General features: G+C 35.7%; 1 protein-coding gene across 2 annotated transcripts in view; it reads left to right on the top strand.

Annotated features, from left to right (window-relative positions):
- SPPL2A (signal peptide peptidase like 2A) overlaps positions 1–18,041 on the top strand; it is a 52,588-nt gene extending 34,547 nt beyond the window's left edge. The window contains exons 11-16 of one of the 2 annotated variants that reach the window (XM_082648221.1): positions 145–201; positions 397–450; positions 884–986; positions 3,511–3,585; positions 5,376–5,536; positions 14,254–18,041. In XM_082648221.1, coding sequence (XP_082504347.1) covers positions 145–201; positions 397–450; positions 884–986; positions 3,511–3,585; positions 5,376–5,536; positions 14,254–14,325 — 522 coding nt within the window. In that variant the 3' untranslated portion in view covers positions 14,326–18,041. The remainder of the gene's footprint in view (positions 1–144; positions 202–396; positions 451–883; positions 987–3,510; positions 3,586–5,375; positions 5,537–14,253) is intronic. The other variant, XM_082648222.1, reaches the window with a different exon arrangement.
- The last annotated feature ends 815 nt before the right edge of the window (positions 18,042–18,856 follow it).

The raw sequence follows: 18,856 nt of genomic DNA, 5'->3' as shown, positions 1-18,856 counted from the left end.
TTTTAGGAAAAAATCAGTCTACAACCCATTTTTCATCAGCTTACAGTAGGCCATGAGCCATGGGGTCAAATCTGTCTTGAACACTGGCAGATTGTTCCCTTTAAGTGATTGAACAATTTCTTTCACCTTTCTTCTCAATTTTAGAATGGTGAGAGTATCATGATTGAACTTGCAGCTGGACCTTTTGGAAATAATGAAAAGGTAGGGATGGCAATTAAATACAAATGGCTGCCAGTGTATGTGTGTGTGTCCAGTTAATAATTTTGCCTTCTTGTGTAATTCATTGGTCACGTAGTGCATGTTAAGGTATTGTAAAACTTTATTTCTCACAAAATATAGCCCTTTTATTAGTTATTCTAAATTATTAAATACCTATTGACTTGGGTTTCATCCTAGAATGATGGAAACTTGGTGGAAGCCACTGCTCAACCCTCAGCTCCCCATGAGAAAGTAAGGATTGTATTTCAGATATGTTCATTGGACTTTAAATCATACCCTCTGAGACAAGACTCTTCTTTGGGGAAAAAAAATCCAGATTGCCACAAAAAAAAAAAAAAAAGTTTCAAGGCCTGAGTCCTATTTTTGGTTAAAAGGAAAGAGAAAAAGGTTAGATATGCGGATACTGGATTAATACTGTTAACCCTACATGTGTGTTGGGTTTTATTTTTCCAAAACTACATATCTATTTCTTTCAAGCTTTCTATAAATTCAGAGTATATATATGCCTAATTTATGTTCTCTGATTCTAAGCTTTCCTAAAATGTTAATTCTCAAATGTTAAAACAATTATTCTAATATCATTCCTTCCATTTCTAAAGATATGGGTAAAGATTCCTAAGAGGTTTATTGGTGGCCTCTTTTTTTTTTTTTTTTGTAATTACAGTTACCAGTAGTCATCAGAGTACCAAAGCTGGCCTATTTCTCAGTAATGAGTGTGTGCCTCATGCCAGTTTCAATATTGGGTTTTGGAGACATTATTGTACCAGGTAAGCGGTTGTTTGTAACAATTTGAGTGGAAATATACTGATGGTTTAACATTGTCATATGTATAGTATCAAATGTCAAATGTTAAAAGTTACCTACTCTGTATTAAGTATTTCTGGCTATAGCTAGAGCTGGGATCAGCCACAGAGACAGAGGTGGAGAAAAAGTGTTTTGGGGGGTAGAAGATAAAGCCCAAATAGTAACAACCAAAGTATATTTTCCATGGCTCAAAAAGTGTCTTAGAAGAAGTAACTAGTATCAGTTTGACCTTCTTTCCCAAGAAAGTATATAACAAATCCCCCTTTAAAAGTTGAATTTAATATTACCAAATGTATCATAATAAAATAATAGTTATATTCTAGGAAAAGTGGTTTAGGAATACTAAGCAAGGTCATGACCAAGTGGAAAACATAGTAGAACAACAATAGCTTGTAGGGCACTATAATGCAAAAAAAATACAGCATGTGGTGGAAATTGATCACCTTCTCCTAGCATGTCTTCTCTGACAGTTATTGCAGTTCTGCATTATTTTCCTCACTGGGCTACCTGTAGAATAAAGTTAATCCCAGCCCAGGAATAATATAGTGTAGAAATAATTAATAATGTTTCTCAATCAGCTGAGAGTTTTTCCTTCCTCACTTTTCTTATAGTCTCCTTATGTACTAACTGCCTGTGGCTGGGTAAAGAGTACTGGCTCTTCTGAAAAAGCCCTTTCATTGACATAGTAAAGCTGGATAGAGAAATAAGCAAAAAGTGTTGCCGTGTGAGCTGGATCGCAAAGACCAGTGTAGCAGCTCTCTTAGCTCAGTGAGTCTCCATTCACATAATTGATTAAGTAGGGAAAGCATTCTGTTGAGTAAACTTAAGGTTTCTTGAATATCTTTAAACTTATCCCCAACTTTACCAGTCCCACACCATGTGCTATAAAAAGCATATAGCATAGAATTGGTGAAAATAGTGTGATCGTATGTAAATACTGCATTCTTGAAGTAAATGACAAAGGTCACTAACAAATATTTCCCCAAAAAGCAGAGTGTTTTATAATATGTGACTTAATTCTAAAAGCTAAATTCTAATTTGGGGGGATGGATATCACTGTTTTTAATGTGTGGTAATGTTGATTAAACAGCAAATATAGTAAAAAATAACAAGGAACTACCAAGAATCGTATTTGATTAATTATGTAAGGACCAAAACTAATTAACTGAAACAACTAATAAAGATAGTAAAATTATTTTCTGATATTTTTAAGCAGTTGAATGTCATTCTTACTGTTTCATAGTAGTGTTTAGCAAATAAATACAGTCTGAGATTTCTTCTTTGGAGAGGTTCAACACATTTCTTAAATAGGTAATAAATTTTTTTTTCCTGTACACTTGCATGCTTACAAATTAAACCTTATATTTCATTGCCATTTGAACTCTCTGTATTAAAATTCCAAATTATTTTATTCTCCTTGGAAAAGAGATTTCTTTGATCACAATTTGAAATTGTCTTCCTTGATGCTCTTTCAATACATTTTTTTTGATGATACATTTAAAAATTTTTGTCAACACTAGAGACCAAATAGACTACAGACATATACAGAATATTCCATCCAGCAACAGCAGAATACACATGTTTCCGAAGCACACAGGGAACGTTTCCTAGGATAGATCATATGTTAGGCCACAGAACAAATCTTAGCAAATTTAAGAAGATTGAAATCATACCAAGTATATTTTCTGACCACAGTGGAATGAAACTAGAAATCAGTAACAGGAGGATAACTGGAAAATTCACAAACACATGGATATTAACACACACTCCTGAACAACCAGTGGATCAAAGAAAATATTAAAAGAGAAGTAAAAATGTGTTGTGAGACAAATGAAAAGAGAAGCACAACATTTCAAAACTTATGGGATGCAGCAAAAGCAGTTCTAAGAAGTTTACACTGATAAGCATATACATCAAGAAAATAGAAAGATCTCAAATAAACAACCTTTCTTTACACCTACAAGAACTAGAAAAAGAAGAACAAACTAAGCCCAAAGTTAGCAGAATGAAGGAAATAATAAAGATTAGGGCAAAAATAAATAGAGAACAGGAAAATAATAGGAAAGATTAACAAAACCAAGAGTTGAATCTTTAAAAAGATAAACAACATTGACAAAACTCTAGCTAGACTAACCAAGAAAAAAAGAGAGAGGGTCCAAGTCAGTAAAGTTATAAATGAAAGAGGAGACATTACAAGTGATACCACAGAAATATTAGAAAAATTTCTCCATGAGATGGAATATTAAGCAGCTAATAAAAATCATATCTTTAAAGACTGTTTGATGGCTTAGGAAAATGTTTAATATATGGTATTAAGTTTAAAAAAATCAGCATGTAAAATTTTGTCCAGAATTTGAGGTAGTTTAATGTTCTAATGATGCAAAAATGAAGGTTAGATACAATACAACATGTTCTGTTGCCATAGTTAACAGTTGAATTTGTATTACTGTTGTTGTTTTAAGAAAATAATGTAGAGTGTTTTTTTAGGCCTGTTGATTGCATACTGTAGAAGATTTGATGTTCAGGCTGGTTCTTCTATATACTATGTTTCCTCCACAGTTGGTAAGTTTTTGTTTTTTCTTTTTATTATATTGAATTGTACTGTCTGTAGGAAAAGGTCTAAAAATAAGGAGTCCTGGATTCTAGTTCTTCACCATGAATGAATCAGACATATTTTTTCCATCAAAAAGATAATTATACTTTACTACCTATATCACAAGGTTTTGGAGGTTTAAAAAGGAAATTATATGTGAAAGAAAAACTTTAGGTTCTACGCATAAAATTCTTATTAAAGCACATGGCACATAAGTAGTCAATAAATTCTATAATACTAGATTTTTAAAAAATACAGTATAGGGACTTCCCTGGTGGTCCCTATACTGTTAAAGAATCCACCTTCCAATGCAGGGGACATGGGCTCGATCCCTGGTCAGGGAACTAAGATCCCACATGCTGTGGGGCAACTAAGCCCACATGCCACAACAACATGCCACAACTACTGAGCCCACTCACCTCAGAGAGCCTGCTTACAGCAAACTACAGAGCCCACACGCCACAACTACAGAGCCCATGCACCCTGGAGCATGTGTGCCACAACTAGAGAGAGAGAACCCATACGCCACAGCTAGAGAGAAACCCGTGTGCTACAACGAAAGGTCCTGTGTGCCTCAATGAAGATCCCACGTGCCGCAACTGAGATCTGATGCAGCCAAAAATTAAGTAAATAAATAAATAATAAATCTTTAAAAATATGGTACAATAATTACGTATTAATATAAATAAATTTATGGCACAATAACATTTCACCTGGGACAGCAGCAGTAGTTGTCACTCATCCTTTTATTTCTGTTATCGAAAACAGACAGGAACAGGCTGTAAGCCAAAAAATACTTTTCTGCTTCTGAACATATCAAATAGATATCTCAAAGTCTGCACACCAAAGTTCTTTATTCTTAGGTAAATGGCCTGCACCAGAGCCATTTAGATACTGTTCTAGCAAGGTTTTCAATTCCACAGTGGAATTAAATCTAGTAAATTAAAAGTGTACATTAGTGGTAGAAAAGGGTGTTGCTAGAAATAGTTACCCTGACAGTAAGAAAGAACAGCTAAGTAAGTGAAAGGATGAAAAAGGGGAAATTATAAAGGAATAAGAAAAGCAGTCTGAGGCCATTAAGTATAGTACTCCCAAAAGGTATTAACATATTAGAGTCCAGCACCAATCAGTGTGATAGAATAAAAGAACTCAATGAAAAGACAGATAATAGGACTGTCAACTCTGCTGTGTAACTTTGGGCAACTCACTTAACTTCACTGGTCCTCCATTGTCTCATCTATAAAGCAAGAATGTGGACTGCATTGTCCATAAAGGCCCTTCTAGCTCCAATATTCTGAGGTCCTGTGTTCATAATGAGACCCTCAATCATTAATAAAAGATCAAATGACGTTTGGTGTGCACTTGTTGAAGAAGACCAGGAAGTATATAATCAATATTAGGAAGATTTTTAAAAGCAAACTTTAGTACCTAGAGGCACAGATTTTAGTTACCTAAAATGTGGAACAATTCAACATCCTTAATAGTGGCAGATAATTGAGGCTTCCTTGAATTATTATCTTTATCAATGATTAACGATTAGGGTAATTATAATGAAAACACTAACCAGTTTCCAAATTTTTCAAAAGCTCTGTAGAATGTCTCTCCTAACTACTATCTAGGAAAATAATTAAATTATGAAAAGAAGTCATAGGGCAAAAACGTCCTTAGAAGTATTGGAAAACCAGTACTTTAGTGACAGAATTAAAATCCACCTTTGATAGCATATAGAAATTGCTGATACTTGATATTATTCTTGCAGCCTATGCCGTCGGTATGATACTTACATTTGTTGTTCTGGTGCTGATGAAAAAGGGGCAACCTGCTCTCCTCTATTTAGTACCTTGCACACTTATTACTGCCTCAGTTGTTGCTTGGAGACGTAAGGAAATGAAAAAGTTCTGGAAAGGTAGCGGCTATCAGGTATGTGCTTTTATCTTGGTTACCAAGTTATTTTATGACACTGCCTAACTTTGGATGGGAACTGCTTGTATATATCAAAGCTTTTACATGCCAAAAAGTTGCCTTGAATTTGTCAGGATGTCCTAATTTTTTTCCACTACTACCCCCTTACTATTCACCTGCTGCATCATCAGTTCTCATCCCCACTGCAATCTGATGCCAAAATTCTGGTGACTCAAGATAAAACTACCAAGAAGCATGGGAGGGCATCAGGGAAAATCAAAACGGCATTTCAACATGAGTTTTCAAAATCCACACAAAAGTCGCCTTCGTGAAAGATAAAACCCTTGTTTAAGTAATAAATTTTGATACTGACATTAGCTATTTATAGTAAGAGTCCTGAGATTTTGCAGATAAAAAGTACTCTCTCCGGCATCTAAATGGGCCTAATGAAATGAAAGAGGGCACTCATTTCAGATTTTTTTTTTTTTTTTCCCGGTATGCGGGCCTCTCACTGCTGCGGCCTCTCCCGTTGCAGAGCACAGGCTCCAGACGCACAGGCCCAGTGGCCATGGCCCACGGGCCCAGCCGCTCTGCGGCATGTGGGATCCTCCCGAACCCATGTCCCCTGCATCGGCAGGCGGACCCCCAACCACTGCGCCACCAGGGAAGCCCCTCAGATTTAAATTGATCAAGATTAACCTTTCTGTAAAATTCCTAGAACAGAGAATATCAGATACCAGAATCTATCATGTTTGAGTTATTTCTTCATTGAAGTTAAACCCCTTTCTTCTTTTCCTAAATGTTCTTGGTATTCCTGTAAAGTTTGTTTGTTTGCTTCGAAATTAAAGAGGATTGGGAAACCCTTGCCTGTTGAGGTCATGGTCGTGGCATTGATCCCTTCATGAGGCAGTTAGCTCTTCTTTGCCCTATTACAACAAACTACCCTCTGTCATCCACCCTCATGCATGCATGTCAGTGATCACATGAACAAAAATAGAGATACTTTGGGTAGATGGCTGCAATTCTGTTAGTAGATATACAGTTCAAAGTTCATATCCACCTTGTGGTTGGTTTTTTTTTTTTTTTTTTGCGGTACTCAGGCCTCTCACTGTTGTGGCCTCTCCCGTTGCGGAGCACAGGCTCCGGACGCGCAGGCTCAGTGGCCATGGCTCACGGGCCCAGCCACTCCACGGCATGTGGGATCTTCCTGGACCGGGGCACGAACCCGTGTCCCCTGCGTCGGCAGGCGGAATCTCAACCACTGCGCCACCAGGGAAGCCCTGTAGTGTCATCTTTATTTAACAAGAGGTGATTAGCACATTAAGTTAGACTACTATAATTGAAAAAAGCACCAGCTTAGAATTCTTTGGGTTAAGTCTTATAATTTCTTTGAGATTAGGATAAATACCTGCCTTTCCTACCTCACAATGCCATTGTCTCAACTTGTATTTATACACATAGAATTAGTTTATGGCCACAAGGTCCTTGACTAAACTAGTAAGACAGCTTGTAACTTCCATAAAGAGGACACCCACATGGAATGTTTTATAGATTTTGAAAAGTAAAAGTATGTCCTACAACACATACTCTAATACTTGTTTTGTTTTTAATATTTATTTATTTATTTGGTTGGTTGCTTGAGGTCTTAGTTGTGGCAGGCAGGTTCCTTAGTTGCAGCAGGTGGGCTCCTTAGTTGTGACTCATGGGCTCCTTAATTGTGGCATGCAAACTCTTAGTTGTGTCATGCATGTGGGATCTAGTTACCTGACCAGGGATCGAACCTGTGCCCTCTGCGTTGGGAGCACGGAGTCTTAACCACTGTGCCACCCGGGAAGTCCCTAATACTAGTTTTTGAAAGTCACATCCCAAGAAGTGCTCTTTGTCATCATGTTTTAAAAATAGTTTTCTATTTCTTCACTTAGCAAATGTTTATTGAGCAGTTCTATTGAGCCAAGTACTGTTGTATGTGCTGTTGATAAAAGATGAACAAGTTAGAAGCAGGCCTACTCTCATGGCCTCTTGAAAGTTAGAGTCTAGTGGAGGATACAAATAGAGTCACTAACAATAAAGTGTGATGAATGTTAGTTATGGCAGGTGCCATGAAAACTAGAAGTGGGACACCCAGTGCTTATGGTTTTGAGACAGTCAAAGGTGATTTGAGGAAGGGAAGCTTCTTAAAGAATGTTAAGTTTATGGGACTTCCCTGTTGGTGCAGTGGTTAAGAATCCGCCTGCCAATGCAGGGGACAAGGGTTCAAGCCCTGGTCTGGGAAGATGCCACATGCCACAGAGCGACTAAGCCTGTGCGCCACGACTACTGAGCCTGCGCTCTAGAGCCCGCAAGCCACAACTACTGAGTCCATGTGCTGCAACTACTGAATCCCCCATGCCTGTGCTCTGCAACAAGAGAAGCCACCACAATGAGAAGCCTGCTCACTGCCACAAAGAGTAGCCCCCGCTGGCCACAACTAGAGAAAGCTCGTGCACAGCAACAAAGACCCAACACAGCCAAAAAGAAAAAAAAAGAATGTTAAGTTTATGTTGAGACTTTTAAGACTGAGCCATGTTTTCCATATTGAGAGACCCATAACTTCAAAGGCTTGGAGGGGGCTTCCCTGGTGGCACAGTGGTTGAGAGCCTGCCTGTCAGTGCGGGGGGACACGGGTTTGTGCCCCGGTCCGGGAAGATCCCACATGCCTCGGAGTGGCTAGGCCCGTGAGCCATGGCCACTGAGCCTGTGCATCCGGGGCCTGTGCTCCTTAATGGGAGAGGCCACAGCAGTGAGAGGCCCGTGTAGTGCAAAAAAAAAAAAAAAAAAAGGCTTGGAGGGAAGAGCATTGACAGATTTAGGAACGAAATGAAGTTTAGGATGGCTATCCTATTGAGTAAGAATAGGGGAGCAGTAGGAGATGAAAACTGGAGAAGGAAGCAAGGGAAAGAATCTGTAGGGTCTTGTAAGCCACGTTCAAGGGCTTGGACTCTATCCTAAGAATATTGGAGACCATTTTAAGAGTTTTAAGAAATCTAGAAAATGGATTGGAGGAGGGAGCAAAACTTGAGGTAGCTATTACAATTAGAAGCAGTGGTAGCCAGAGTTAGAAAGGTAGTGAGATTGAGAGAAGAGAACAAGGTCAAGAGAAATTTAGAGGCATAATTAATGTGATCTGGTGATAGATTCAGTGTAGGGAGAGGAAGTGGAGTCCAAGATTTTTGACTTGGGTAGCTGAGTGGGTGGATGGTGACACCACTCACTGAGATTAAGAAGGGCAACAGATTTGAGAGATAAGATGATGATTCAATGTTGGACATTTCAGAATACCTATGGGACTACCAGGAAAAGAGAAGTAAGCAGTTGAATAAACATCTCCTGATATGCAGGAGACAGGCCTAGCTAGAGACAGAAATTTGGGAGTGTCACTAGCATACTCCGTGAGTGAGAATGTAGAGGGAGAAGAAAAGGCTCAGGACAGAACTGTGGCCAAGAGGTTTCTCCTGTTAGGGGCACTTATCTTATTAACTGATTATGAGGCAAATCAGGACAAAGAGGATGAGCAACATGGGGAAACTTTGTTTAGGGTTAAAGTTTAAATTTGGGACAGTTAATGAGAGCACATGGTACTATCTTACAGAATTAAGTATGTTTGTTGTTATTTTCATCACCAGCATTTTATTTTTACTTGTAAAATTTTCCTTCCCCTTTAATGCAGCTTTAAGGGTCGGGTGGTTTATTATAGCACCTTTCTCTCTCCATGCTTTTTATTGAGGAGAATGGGGATGGTAGGTAAGAATGGACTTCAACCAAGGGATGCATTTATATTCCCTATGAATAAGTGCTCTGCCCTGGATCATTCAAGTTTCATTCTTAACAATTGTGACCTTGAAAGAAATGATGATTCTGATTCACAACAGCTACATATAAAGTTAAAGATCATTGCAGCTGGACACAAAGCCATAGTAAATAGTTACAGAAGGATGGTCTCCAGGGCCTTCACTCTAAGACAGAGACAGTAAATAAGACAGTTGATTGTAGGAAAATCCATCTTAAAGTGTCAAAAAATAAGACAATTTTGGTAATACACTTCTCACTTTTGTAGTGTGGTATCATAATTTTATTACATAAGACATTCAGAATATAAAATACCACATAGTAATAAAAAGCATGGAGTCTGGTGCCAGACTGCCTAAGTTTGAATTCTGATTTTGTTAATTATTAGCCATGTGACCTTAGGCAAGTTACTTAGCTTCTTGGTGCCTCAGTTTCCTCCAATGTAAGATGGGATAATAATCAACCTGCTTCAGAATGTTGCTGTAATAGACGCAAATTGCTTAGTACAGTACCTGGTACGTTGTTAGCACTATAAATGTATTTGCTATTATTATTTGTAGGAATTGAGTTTTCTTGTTTTGGTTTATTTGTTGGTTTGGTGGTTATTTTTCAATTCATTAACTGATTTCTACTTTCCTGGTTTGGATATTAAAACTTTGGGTCTTTGTTAAATCTGTTTCCTTTTAACTTATTTGTAAAAGGCCATCAGAAGCCTCAGAGAAAAGATTTTGTTAAACATGGTCATTTTCCCACAGAAAATATTAAGCATGGACATTTCCTGAAATTTTAGGCAAGCTAGTTGCAGAATATTATAAACTGCTGCCAGGAGAGAGTCTATTTTTCAAAAAAACTAGCCTTTTTAAAAGTTATAGAATGTAATGCCTTCTGTTAATGTGAAAAAGAAAATCTCTCATTCCTTTTGTCCAACCTTTAAAGTCCAACTTAATTTAGCTCAAATGTTGTCATTTGTGGAAGACAGTATATTATAGCTTTGGCATCAGTTCTGGCAAATTATTTAATCTCTGAAGACTCCTCGTTCATAAAATGAGGTTGGACTTACAGGGAGGTAGGAGAATCTAATCTATAGAGGTAGGTTAGCCCAAAGCTTAGTGAGGCAAGTGGATGTTGAAATCACATAAGGCTAGCAGAGGCTTTGGAAGTAGAACAGGGAACCTCAACAAGCCAGGGAAAATAAAGGGAGACTAGGTATGGCCTTAGTGTAGGAGAGCCCTGAGAATCAGCCCTGAAGACAACCCTCAGGCCATTACTGGTTCATCTCTTTGGCTAACAGTATAATAATCCTTTCCCTCTTCTCCCCCTACCTCCAGTATCTCTTTCCAGAATATCCCTTATATAACTCCCAACTCAAAATCTACCTTCTCCAAGCAGATATCCAAGAGTTCTCCAATTGAAATCAGGTTCACCTTTCCCCATATTTTCTTTAGACTTTGACTTTAAATACTTATTGACACCTGCCTTGTAGTGTAGATATTTGTGTATGCTTCCCTCACTTAAGTTATTAGCTCCTAGGTGTTAGGAACCCACAGTGCTGATAACAGTGTTTTTATACACTGTAAATTCTCAGTCTATGTTATTGAAATTCTTCATGCAAAGCAATTATAATGTTCAGTCCTTAAGGCACTGACCTTTAATCACTTCTGTGTATGTGTGTAAACTTCTGGGTTGTGTTTAAGCAACCTTCATAAAATTACCAAAAATGTTAATAAGGTATTGTAAAAGTGTGGCACTTTTGAAACATTAAACTAGACATATCTCTACAGTCTTTATATATAACCATTTTATGCAAGTACCAAAAGTTTTTGCTACTGTTTCGAAAAAAAAATCAAATGTAAAGCAAATAATATAAATTAAAATCAGAATCTAACAGCACATTTGTTTATGCTGTTATCATTTGATTCATTCTAATTCCTGATATTAGCATTGAGTGTAAGAGTAGCAGAAAGCAGGACTTTTCCACTGGAGATTTTTAAAAGTCATGGGTAGCCCTGATAGCCTTTTTATACTGTTTTCAAAGGGCAAATTATACCTTGTTTTTTGCTGAAACTTAGATACTTCATAGAGATACTTTAGTATTTTACTTGGAGTCATTCAGCCCTTCCATGAATTTCTCTAATCAAAAAAGTAAAGTTTCCTATAGGATTTCATTAAATGATACTAGTTTGGAAATCTTAATTGTATATTCTTTTCTGTACCTCAAAGCTACTTACACTATATTTTTTATGAACTATTTTTCTGGAGTGCTTTAAGAGCTACAATATTCAGTTTTCCTTATTTTATAATGAGTGTAGAGAAAGTTAAGGTGTTTTTTCTCTAAGGAGAAAAATTAAGCGGTAACATAATTACTTTGGCATATAGAACAATTAATAGAAATCATCCTTTGGGGAGAATTTTTTTTGTTTCTAATCCTAAATCAGTGGAGTTAGATTTATGCAGCAACCTCCAATGGGCTGTTTTACTCTGGGTGGGAAGTAAGTTTTCAGTTTGTGAAGATCCAGTAAACAGTGGGTTTGTCTCTGTTAAATGTCACTAGTGCTTCTAATTATTTTTAGAAGTCACAAGCTGTAACTGACAAGTCAGAATACAGAAATACTTAGAACAACTTTGCTGTACTATCAACAACTCTCCAGTTCCTGCACTTTAATGAGCATTTTATTAGGCTGTTTCTGGAGATTGGTTCAGAGCTATCAGTAATGCCAGGTTAGTCGACCCAGTTTCAGAGAACATCTTTTCTAAATTGACCTTGCCTATTTACAAATATTAAGAAAAAAATTTACATGAATTTTCTGGTTAATTTTATTATCTATGTTAATTTTTGTTGTGTTTTTAAAATCCTGTTTCAAGTTTGCTCTTTATTTCTCTGTGTTGTTTTTTTTTGAAAAGTCAGTAAAGAAAAGTAAATACAGAGTAGAGATGTCACTTCTCAATAGGTTGATTTTGCAAGTTTTTTTCTTTTTAACTAATATATTTCTATATTTAGAGATTAGATTACAGTGCCAATGAGGTACCAGAGGATTAGGAAAGAAGAGGCACATTATAACTTAGAGTTATGTAGGCTATTATTTCATTAGGTTATAGTTACCAGGATCAGCAGGTCTTGGGGAAGAAAGAGGGTTTTTCCCCAACATCCATTCTGCAGTTCTCTGTCCCCACAGCTCCGGCCTCTTACACTGGAGTGTCTATAGAAAAAGAGGGAGGCTAAATATATCTTATGTGCTTCTTCTTTCCCTCTCTCGTTTAAATTGTGACTAAAATCAGCTCTTCAACAACTTCGTCTTTTTGTTACCTATCTTGATTTGGCTTTTATGCGCCACCCCCCCCCCCCCACTGACCTGCTGCAGAAGCGCTATGAATATGCAACTACATTAATCTAGGGGATATCTTTGGCAAATAGAGGACCTCGAAACTGATTGTTTAGGGGCTTGAAATGACTCAGAGTATCAGCAGGTTTGGGTTTTATAAGGTGTCTCCGTCACTTGAGACAGTTGTCAGCTGAAAGCCTCAGCTCATGTTTGTATTCTTTGTCTGGCACGTCCAGAGACCCCATTTGAAAATTATTGCTCTCTCTGCTTCCTCTTCCAAAAAACACTAAAGCTTTTAGAATCAGTTTATAAAAATGGGAACATTTATCTTGCTTGTCTTCTACTTCTTAGTAAAGGAGAAGGGAAAAACTACATCACAATACGTAAATTTAATCACCAATCTAAAAATCTTTGCCAATCTTCAGAAAGACATTAAGTACTTTTTCTTTTCCTATTTTTTTTATAGGTCACACTTTATTTTTTTAAATTAATTAATTTTTGGCTGCATTGGGTCGTTGCTGCACGTGGGCTTTCTCTAGTTGCGGCGAGCAGGGGCTACTCTTCGTTGTGGTGTGCGGGCTTCTCATTGCAGTGGCTTCTCTTTGTTGCGGAGCACGGTCTCTTGGTGCACAGGCTTCAGTAGTTACAGCTCGTGGGCTCAGTAGTTGTGGTACGTGGGCTCAGTAGTTGTGGCTCATGGGCTCTAGAGTGCAGGCTCAGTAGTTGTGGTGCACGGGCTTAGTTGCTCTGTGGCACGTGGGATCTTCCTGGACCAGGGCTCGAACCTGTGTCCCCTGCATTGGTAGGTGGATTCTTAACCACTGCATCACCAGGGAAGTCCCTTTTTTCCTATTTTTAATTAGTTTTATCTGAAGAACAGGGTAAAAACACTGAAAACATTTAAGTGTTTCTTCCTTCATTCCCAAACATGTAAAGATTTTTATGAGAATATGGGAGGAACTGAAGTGATCATTTGAGAGAAGTTCAACTGGTAATTCCCCTAAAATAGTCTATGGCAAGTATATTCTTGTTTTTGTTTTCAGATATCATTTGACTTTAATTTCTTTGCCCTTAGTAGAAATTTTTGTCATACAGTCTTTTTAATATTTCATGTATCATTTTTAAATGATCCTAAGGTCAATTCAAGGTGTCAACCAGGTTATACTGTCCCTGAACCAGCTAGTATTCTCACAGTGATTTGTGGTGCCATTTTTAGTTTTTCCACTTGTAGGAGTGGACACTGCTTGGAATAGTGTCCTGGAATAAGCATCAGGAATATCTTGTGATGGATATTCCCACTGCCATGCAGGGCAGTATTCATATTGGGAGATGGAAATAGTGGAAGATCCAGAGAAAGCACTTATCAGATTGGCCCTAGTCTAATGATTAAGCTTCCTGAAAGAGTAATGACTCTGAGCATGTCCTTCCTTAGGAGTGTGGATGTTGAAACAGTACATTGCTCCAAAAGGAGTGCTCAGTTCCATGGAGCACTCTGTGTCTCTTAAAAACTGGGACTCCTTTTGCCAAATTAGTGAATGCTAGGGGCAAGTTGAAAATTTACATTTCCTAACATCTTTTATTTATGCCTAGATGATGGACCATCTGGACTATGCAACAAATGAAGAAAACCCTGTGACTGCTGGTGAACAGATTGTCCAATAATAATATTATGTGGACTTGCAATAATGTGTCAATTGACTTTCTACAAATAGAGTTGGCCATTTTAAATTGGCTTTTGAATTGACAATCTGAAAGAAACTTCAATGCTGTGCTTGCAAATATGTATTTTTAAGAGCTGGTACTGACGACTACATGATAAGTAATTAAAATACATTTGCTTTTAACTACATTAAAGTTGTGCCTTCACATTAAATAAAAGCATATGGTCTGTGTAATTTTTAAGATGTAATATATACAGTATATTTTTCTAAAAAAAAAGTCTTCACCCACCCCTGTACTTTTCTTACTGAAATCTCTTTCTTTCAACTCTAATGATAGTTAAAAGTATTTGTCAAAGTGAATTTCTGAGCAGATTTTACTGTAAAGAATTATGCAAATTTTATGCTGTATAGAAACAACTGTTTAAGACCATGTAAGAAGGCAGTTCAGCAATGGAATTTTAGACCTTTTATCACTGCAGAGGTTAGAAATACATAATTTGGGAATATATATGAATGTGTATTTTTGTAGCGTAAGTTTAAAAAAATCCCAATCCTTTTTTAAACTTGAGAACCTAAATTACTTCAGACTACATATGTATTATATTAGAATATTTTTCCAGATATAGAGAAACATAATATATAGAACTAGTCATTAAAAGGAAACAAAAACTGAAATCCACAGTTTTCAGTTCTGCTGTTTCCTTGAAGATGTAGCTTAAATTTCTAAACTAACATTTAATTCCACTATGGTATTTCTGATCTCTGAAGTTTGGTTCTGCTAATGTTAAGACTTAATATTTTGTAAAAATTATTTTTCTTATTAAATTATGTATTAATACATATGACTCATTGTTTGAGTGTTAACATCCCTAATAATCCCCTCCCCTACCTTTTTTCCCCTGATCCCTACTCCTTTCTCATAGGAAACCACTGTTAACTTTTTAAAATTTGGATGGAGAGTGGTTTACTAATATACAAAGTGTGCTTCAGAGAAAAGAATTGGAGACAGAAGACAGGAGACTGGGTGTTAGTCTCAATTTAATTACAAGAGTTTGAGTAAATTTTATTAGCACAATAAAACTGTATCTCAGCTTTCTCATCTGCAAAATGAGTATGTTAGACCAACTAATCACTTTGGTATCTTCCAACTTGAAAAAATCTTTCTCATTCTTTGCTAAATCTCAGATGTGGACTTGAACATTATCCTGGGAGTCATAGGTCACATTATCTTTCCATTTTCTTTTATTTTCTCTAAGAAATTCCCAAATGAAAAGTGATTGCAAAGACAGCAGGATTTTGTATTTCTCTGTGAATAATGTACAAGATATGTGAACAAATCCATGATTTTTCATCCTAAGGCCAGTTTAACTGATTAAAAGATAAAGCTAATGCCTTTAAAAATGGATCAGACCTTTGATGTTTGAACTAAATTTAGTATTTGAGGGAATTAGATGCTTTTGATTAATTGTTAATTGTTAAGTTACGTAATTTATAGATGTAGAAGCTCCCTTGACAGTCAGCCCTTCTTTCTACTTAATACACTTATGGGTCATTTGGTTTATGGCAAATGACAAGTATCTGACAAGTAAGAGTTCATGTTAATTTTGCCTCTATAATATAAAGTTTGAATTTTTTCCAGAGAATTTAATTTATTTGGCAGACTCTGATAGAGAGAACAGATTAAGTGCCATGTTAAAGCTCCAACTATATTTTCATTTATAATATCAATAAAATGTTTGCCAAAATACAGCTTTTTTAAGTAAAATTATCTGCACTCTTATCCTAGCTTTAGAATATTCAAAAGCCTCAACCACATTTTATGAAGAATGTTAAGAGAAAATTTTACATCTAGAAGTCTGGAATCTTAATTCTTTGATGCAAATTCTACTTTATCCAACCATTAGTTATCAAGAAGGTATAACCTTGTTCTAGTTTGCTATTTAAATCTTACAGATTAAATAGAAATAACATAAAAAGTGAACTTTCTTAAGTTTCTCCATCTTCAATATCAACTTTATATTGTACTTAGTCCTTCTAGCAACTGAACTGAAAATATTTATAGAAATTACAATAAAGTGCAGAAATATTGGGGGAATCAAAATATAAGCAAAAGATAGCGGAGATGGAAATTTGGCTTTAGAAGACTGTATCATTTCTTCCTCTCTTGCCCTCCCACCACCAATAACTTTAAGGGGAAGAGAAGTTTGGTTTTTTCCTAAACATGTCTTTAAAACAATAAGAAATATTGTAGGAGATTACTTACTGCAAAAAAAAAAAAAGTCTGAGAAATTCCCTATGAACATTTTTGTAGTTTATCAAACAAATTATTAAATACCTCAAATTGTAAAGTCAATGATTTTTACTTCAGTTTAGTTCAGCAAAGATAAATATGAGGTTTGTGGGAAAGGACTTTGATATTTTACGATGTTATGTTTCCTTCTAGCTTGTAGATTTTTTTTTAGATTAGCAATACCTTATTAGTAGACTCAGCAATTTATTTCTCTTTTGAAGGAAGAAAATTTTAACCCATCTGCTGTTGGCATTCATTGATTTTAGTTACATGTTCATAGAGATTTTGATGAAATGGTACATTTAGAGTAAATACAAATGAGCTTTCCAGTTTTCCTTTGTTTTTTTAATTTCTGCCTTAGATATAAGCAGAAACTAATTTATTTAAGTTTGGTCTCTAAAATGTCAACTTGATTTCAGCTAATGAGACTTCACAAACAGGAATTGCTTTTCAGACTAGTGGATTGTACTAGTTTGAAAGGCTTTATATTTTCCCATTAACAAGGAAAAAAGTTGTTATGCCAAACAACCCGTTTTACAGTTTAAAAAATTTATTTTCAGTGCTCTATTTACCTCAGAGGTAATTCTAAAGGAGGTAGGGGAGGGTAATGAAAATAAAATCAAAATACTGAGTAAAAATCAGTTTATGCTTCCTGGAAGAAAAATACTCTATAAATTCAAGAGATCTGAATCAAATGACTTAACCTTTTGGAATTTGAAAGAAATTATGTAGTACTCACAATTTGGGTTACTGAATTTTCAGAGTAAACAAAATGATTTATAAGAGTAATATACAGGCCATATTACAGTGAAAATCATATATGTAAATTTTCTTGTTTAATGTTTCCATAAGGACAGCTTTTTGTATCTAAGAAAATGTTCATTGGGGAAAATTTTTTTAACTAAATTTTTTAGAATAGTCCTACATTATTTGCAATTAAGGGGCAACTAGAAGAAAAAAATGTGGAATATTTAATGTCATTATTTGTTTCTTTGATTAGGCATAAAAAGTAAACAACTTATTTTGCTTTGGAATATGGATTTTTTTTTCAGTATCTAAAGTTTACCTGGTCAGCCTTGAGATTTCCCAATGAGACAAGTCAACGTAAATTACGTGGGTTTTGCTTGTTTTATACCTTCTGTTGTCTTTTGATCATATGAGAACCTTTTTTAAAGTACATGACTGAATTTTTACTTCTTAGATGGAGGTTTGAGTGTGAAATTCTTTTCTTTTAACACTTTGATATGTTAGTGTAAATTAGTACTTTAATAGCACTACTAGGCTTTATTTTTTTATGGAACATGATTTAAAATTTTTTGAAGTGTTAATCTGGCAGTGCTTTAAAACTCTTCATTATGTGCCAATACTGACAAGAAAAACAGTTTTTTTAATGTATTGAATTCACTATGGTATTCAATAAATTCTATTTTAAAATAAAATTTGAGTTTGTTTTATTTTGAATGGTGAAAAATAATTGAAAATGAACTAAAAGCTACTAGATCATGTTCACATAAGGTGAAAATGATAATAATCACTTATGAAATTGTGTGGTTATTTTAAATCTGACAAATTATCCATAAAACCTAGATTCCATAAGTGTCATTTACTGGAAATTTATATTGACACATAATAGCTCTTAATAAATATTTATTGAATTGATATATCTATAGACTTTTTTTTACCAAGAAACTATCCTACCTGTTGTAATGAACATCCCTGACATTTGCAGCTTTGCTTATGTTCTCACAAATTACTAAGATCCCTGCTGCCATTGTATGGGGTATTTTTTTTTTTTAAACTTAGATGTGGATGGCCCAGATATGTATCTGTAGTGGTTTTGTCTCGACCATATGTTGAGGAGTCCTGTTCAGAGGAAGCTTGTTTCATCCCACAGGCCCATATACCTGAAAAGATGCATAAGAAACTGGAAAGAGAGGCTCTCTTTAAGAAGAGAGGGGATAAGATGGGTTGAGCACAGGAGTGAGAGGGAGACTTAGTACCTTTTACATTTTCTATCATATACTTCTATTAAGATTCAAAATACAAATCATAAAAATCTGTTGAATTATTTTCCTCTTAATAGGTATTCATACTAATAGATGGTTAACTAATAAATTACTCATTTTTCTTAAGATAGTAAGCCTTGGAAACAGTCTAATATGTATAGTGGGAGAAGAGGGAGAAATAACCAGTTGTCATGTTTTTTGTCTTGAAATTTATGTTCTGTACAAATTTATTAGCT

This window comes from Grampus griseus, assembly GCF_964374135.1.
Source record: "Grampus griseus genome assembly, chromosome: 2".
Taxonomy (NCBI): domain Eukaryota; kingdom Metazoa; phylum Chordata; class Mammalia; order Artiodactyla; family Delphinidae; genus Grampus; species Grampus griseus.
The sequence above is the reverse complement of the archived record's forward strand: the minus strand, read 5'-3'. Positions and strand labels throughout refer to the sequence as shown.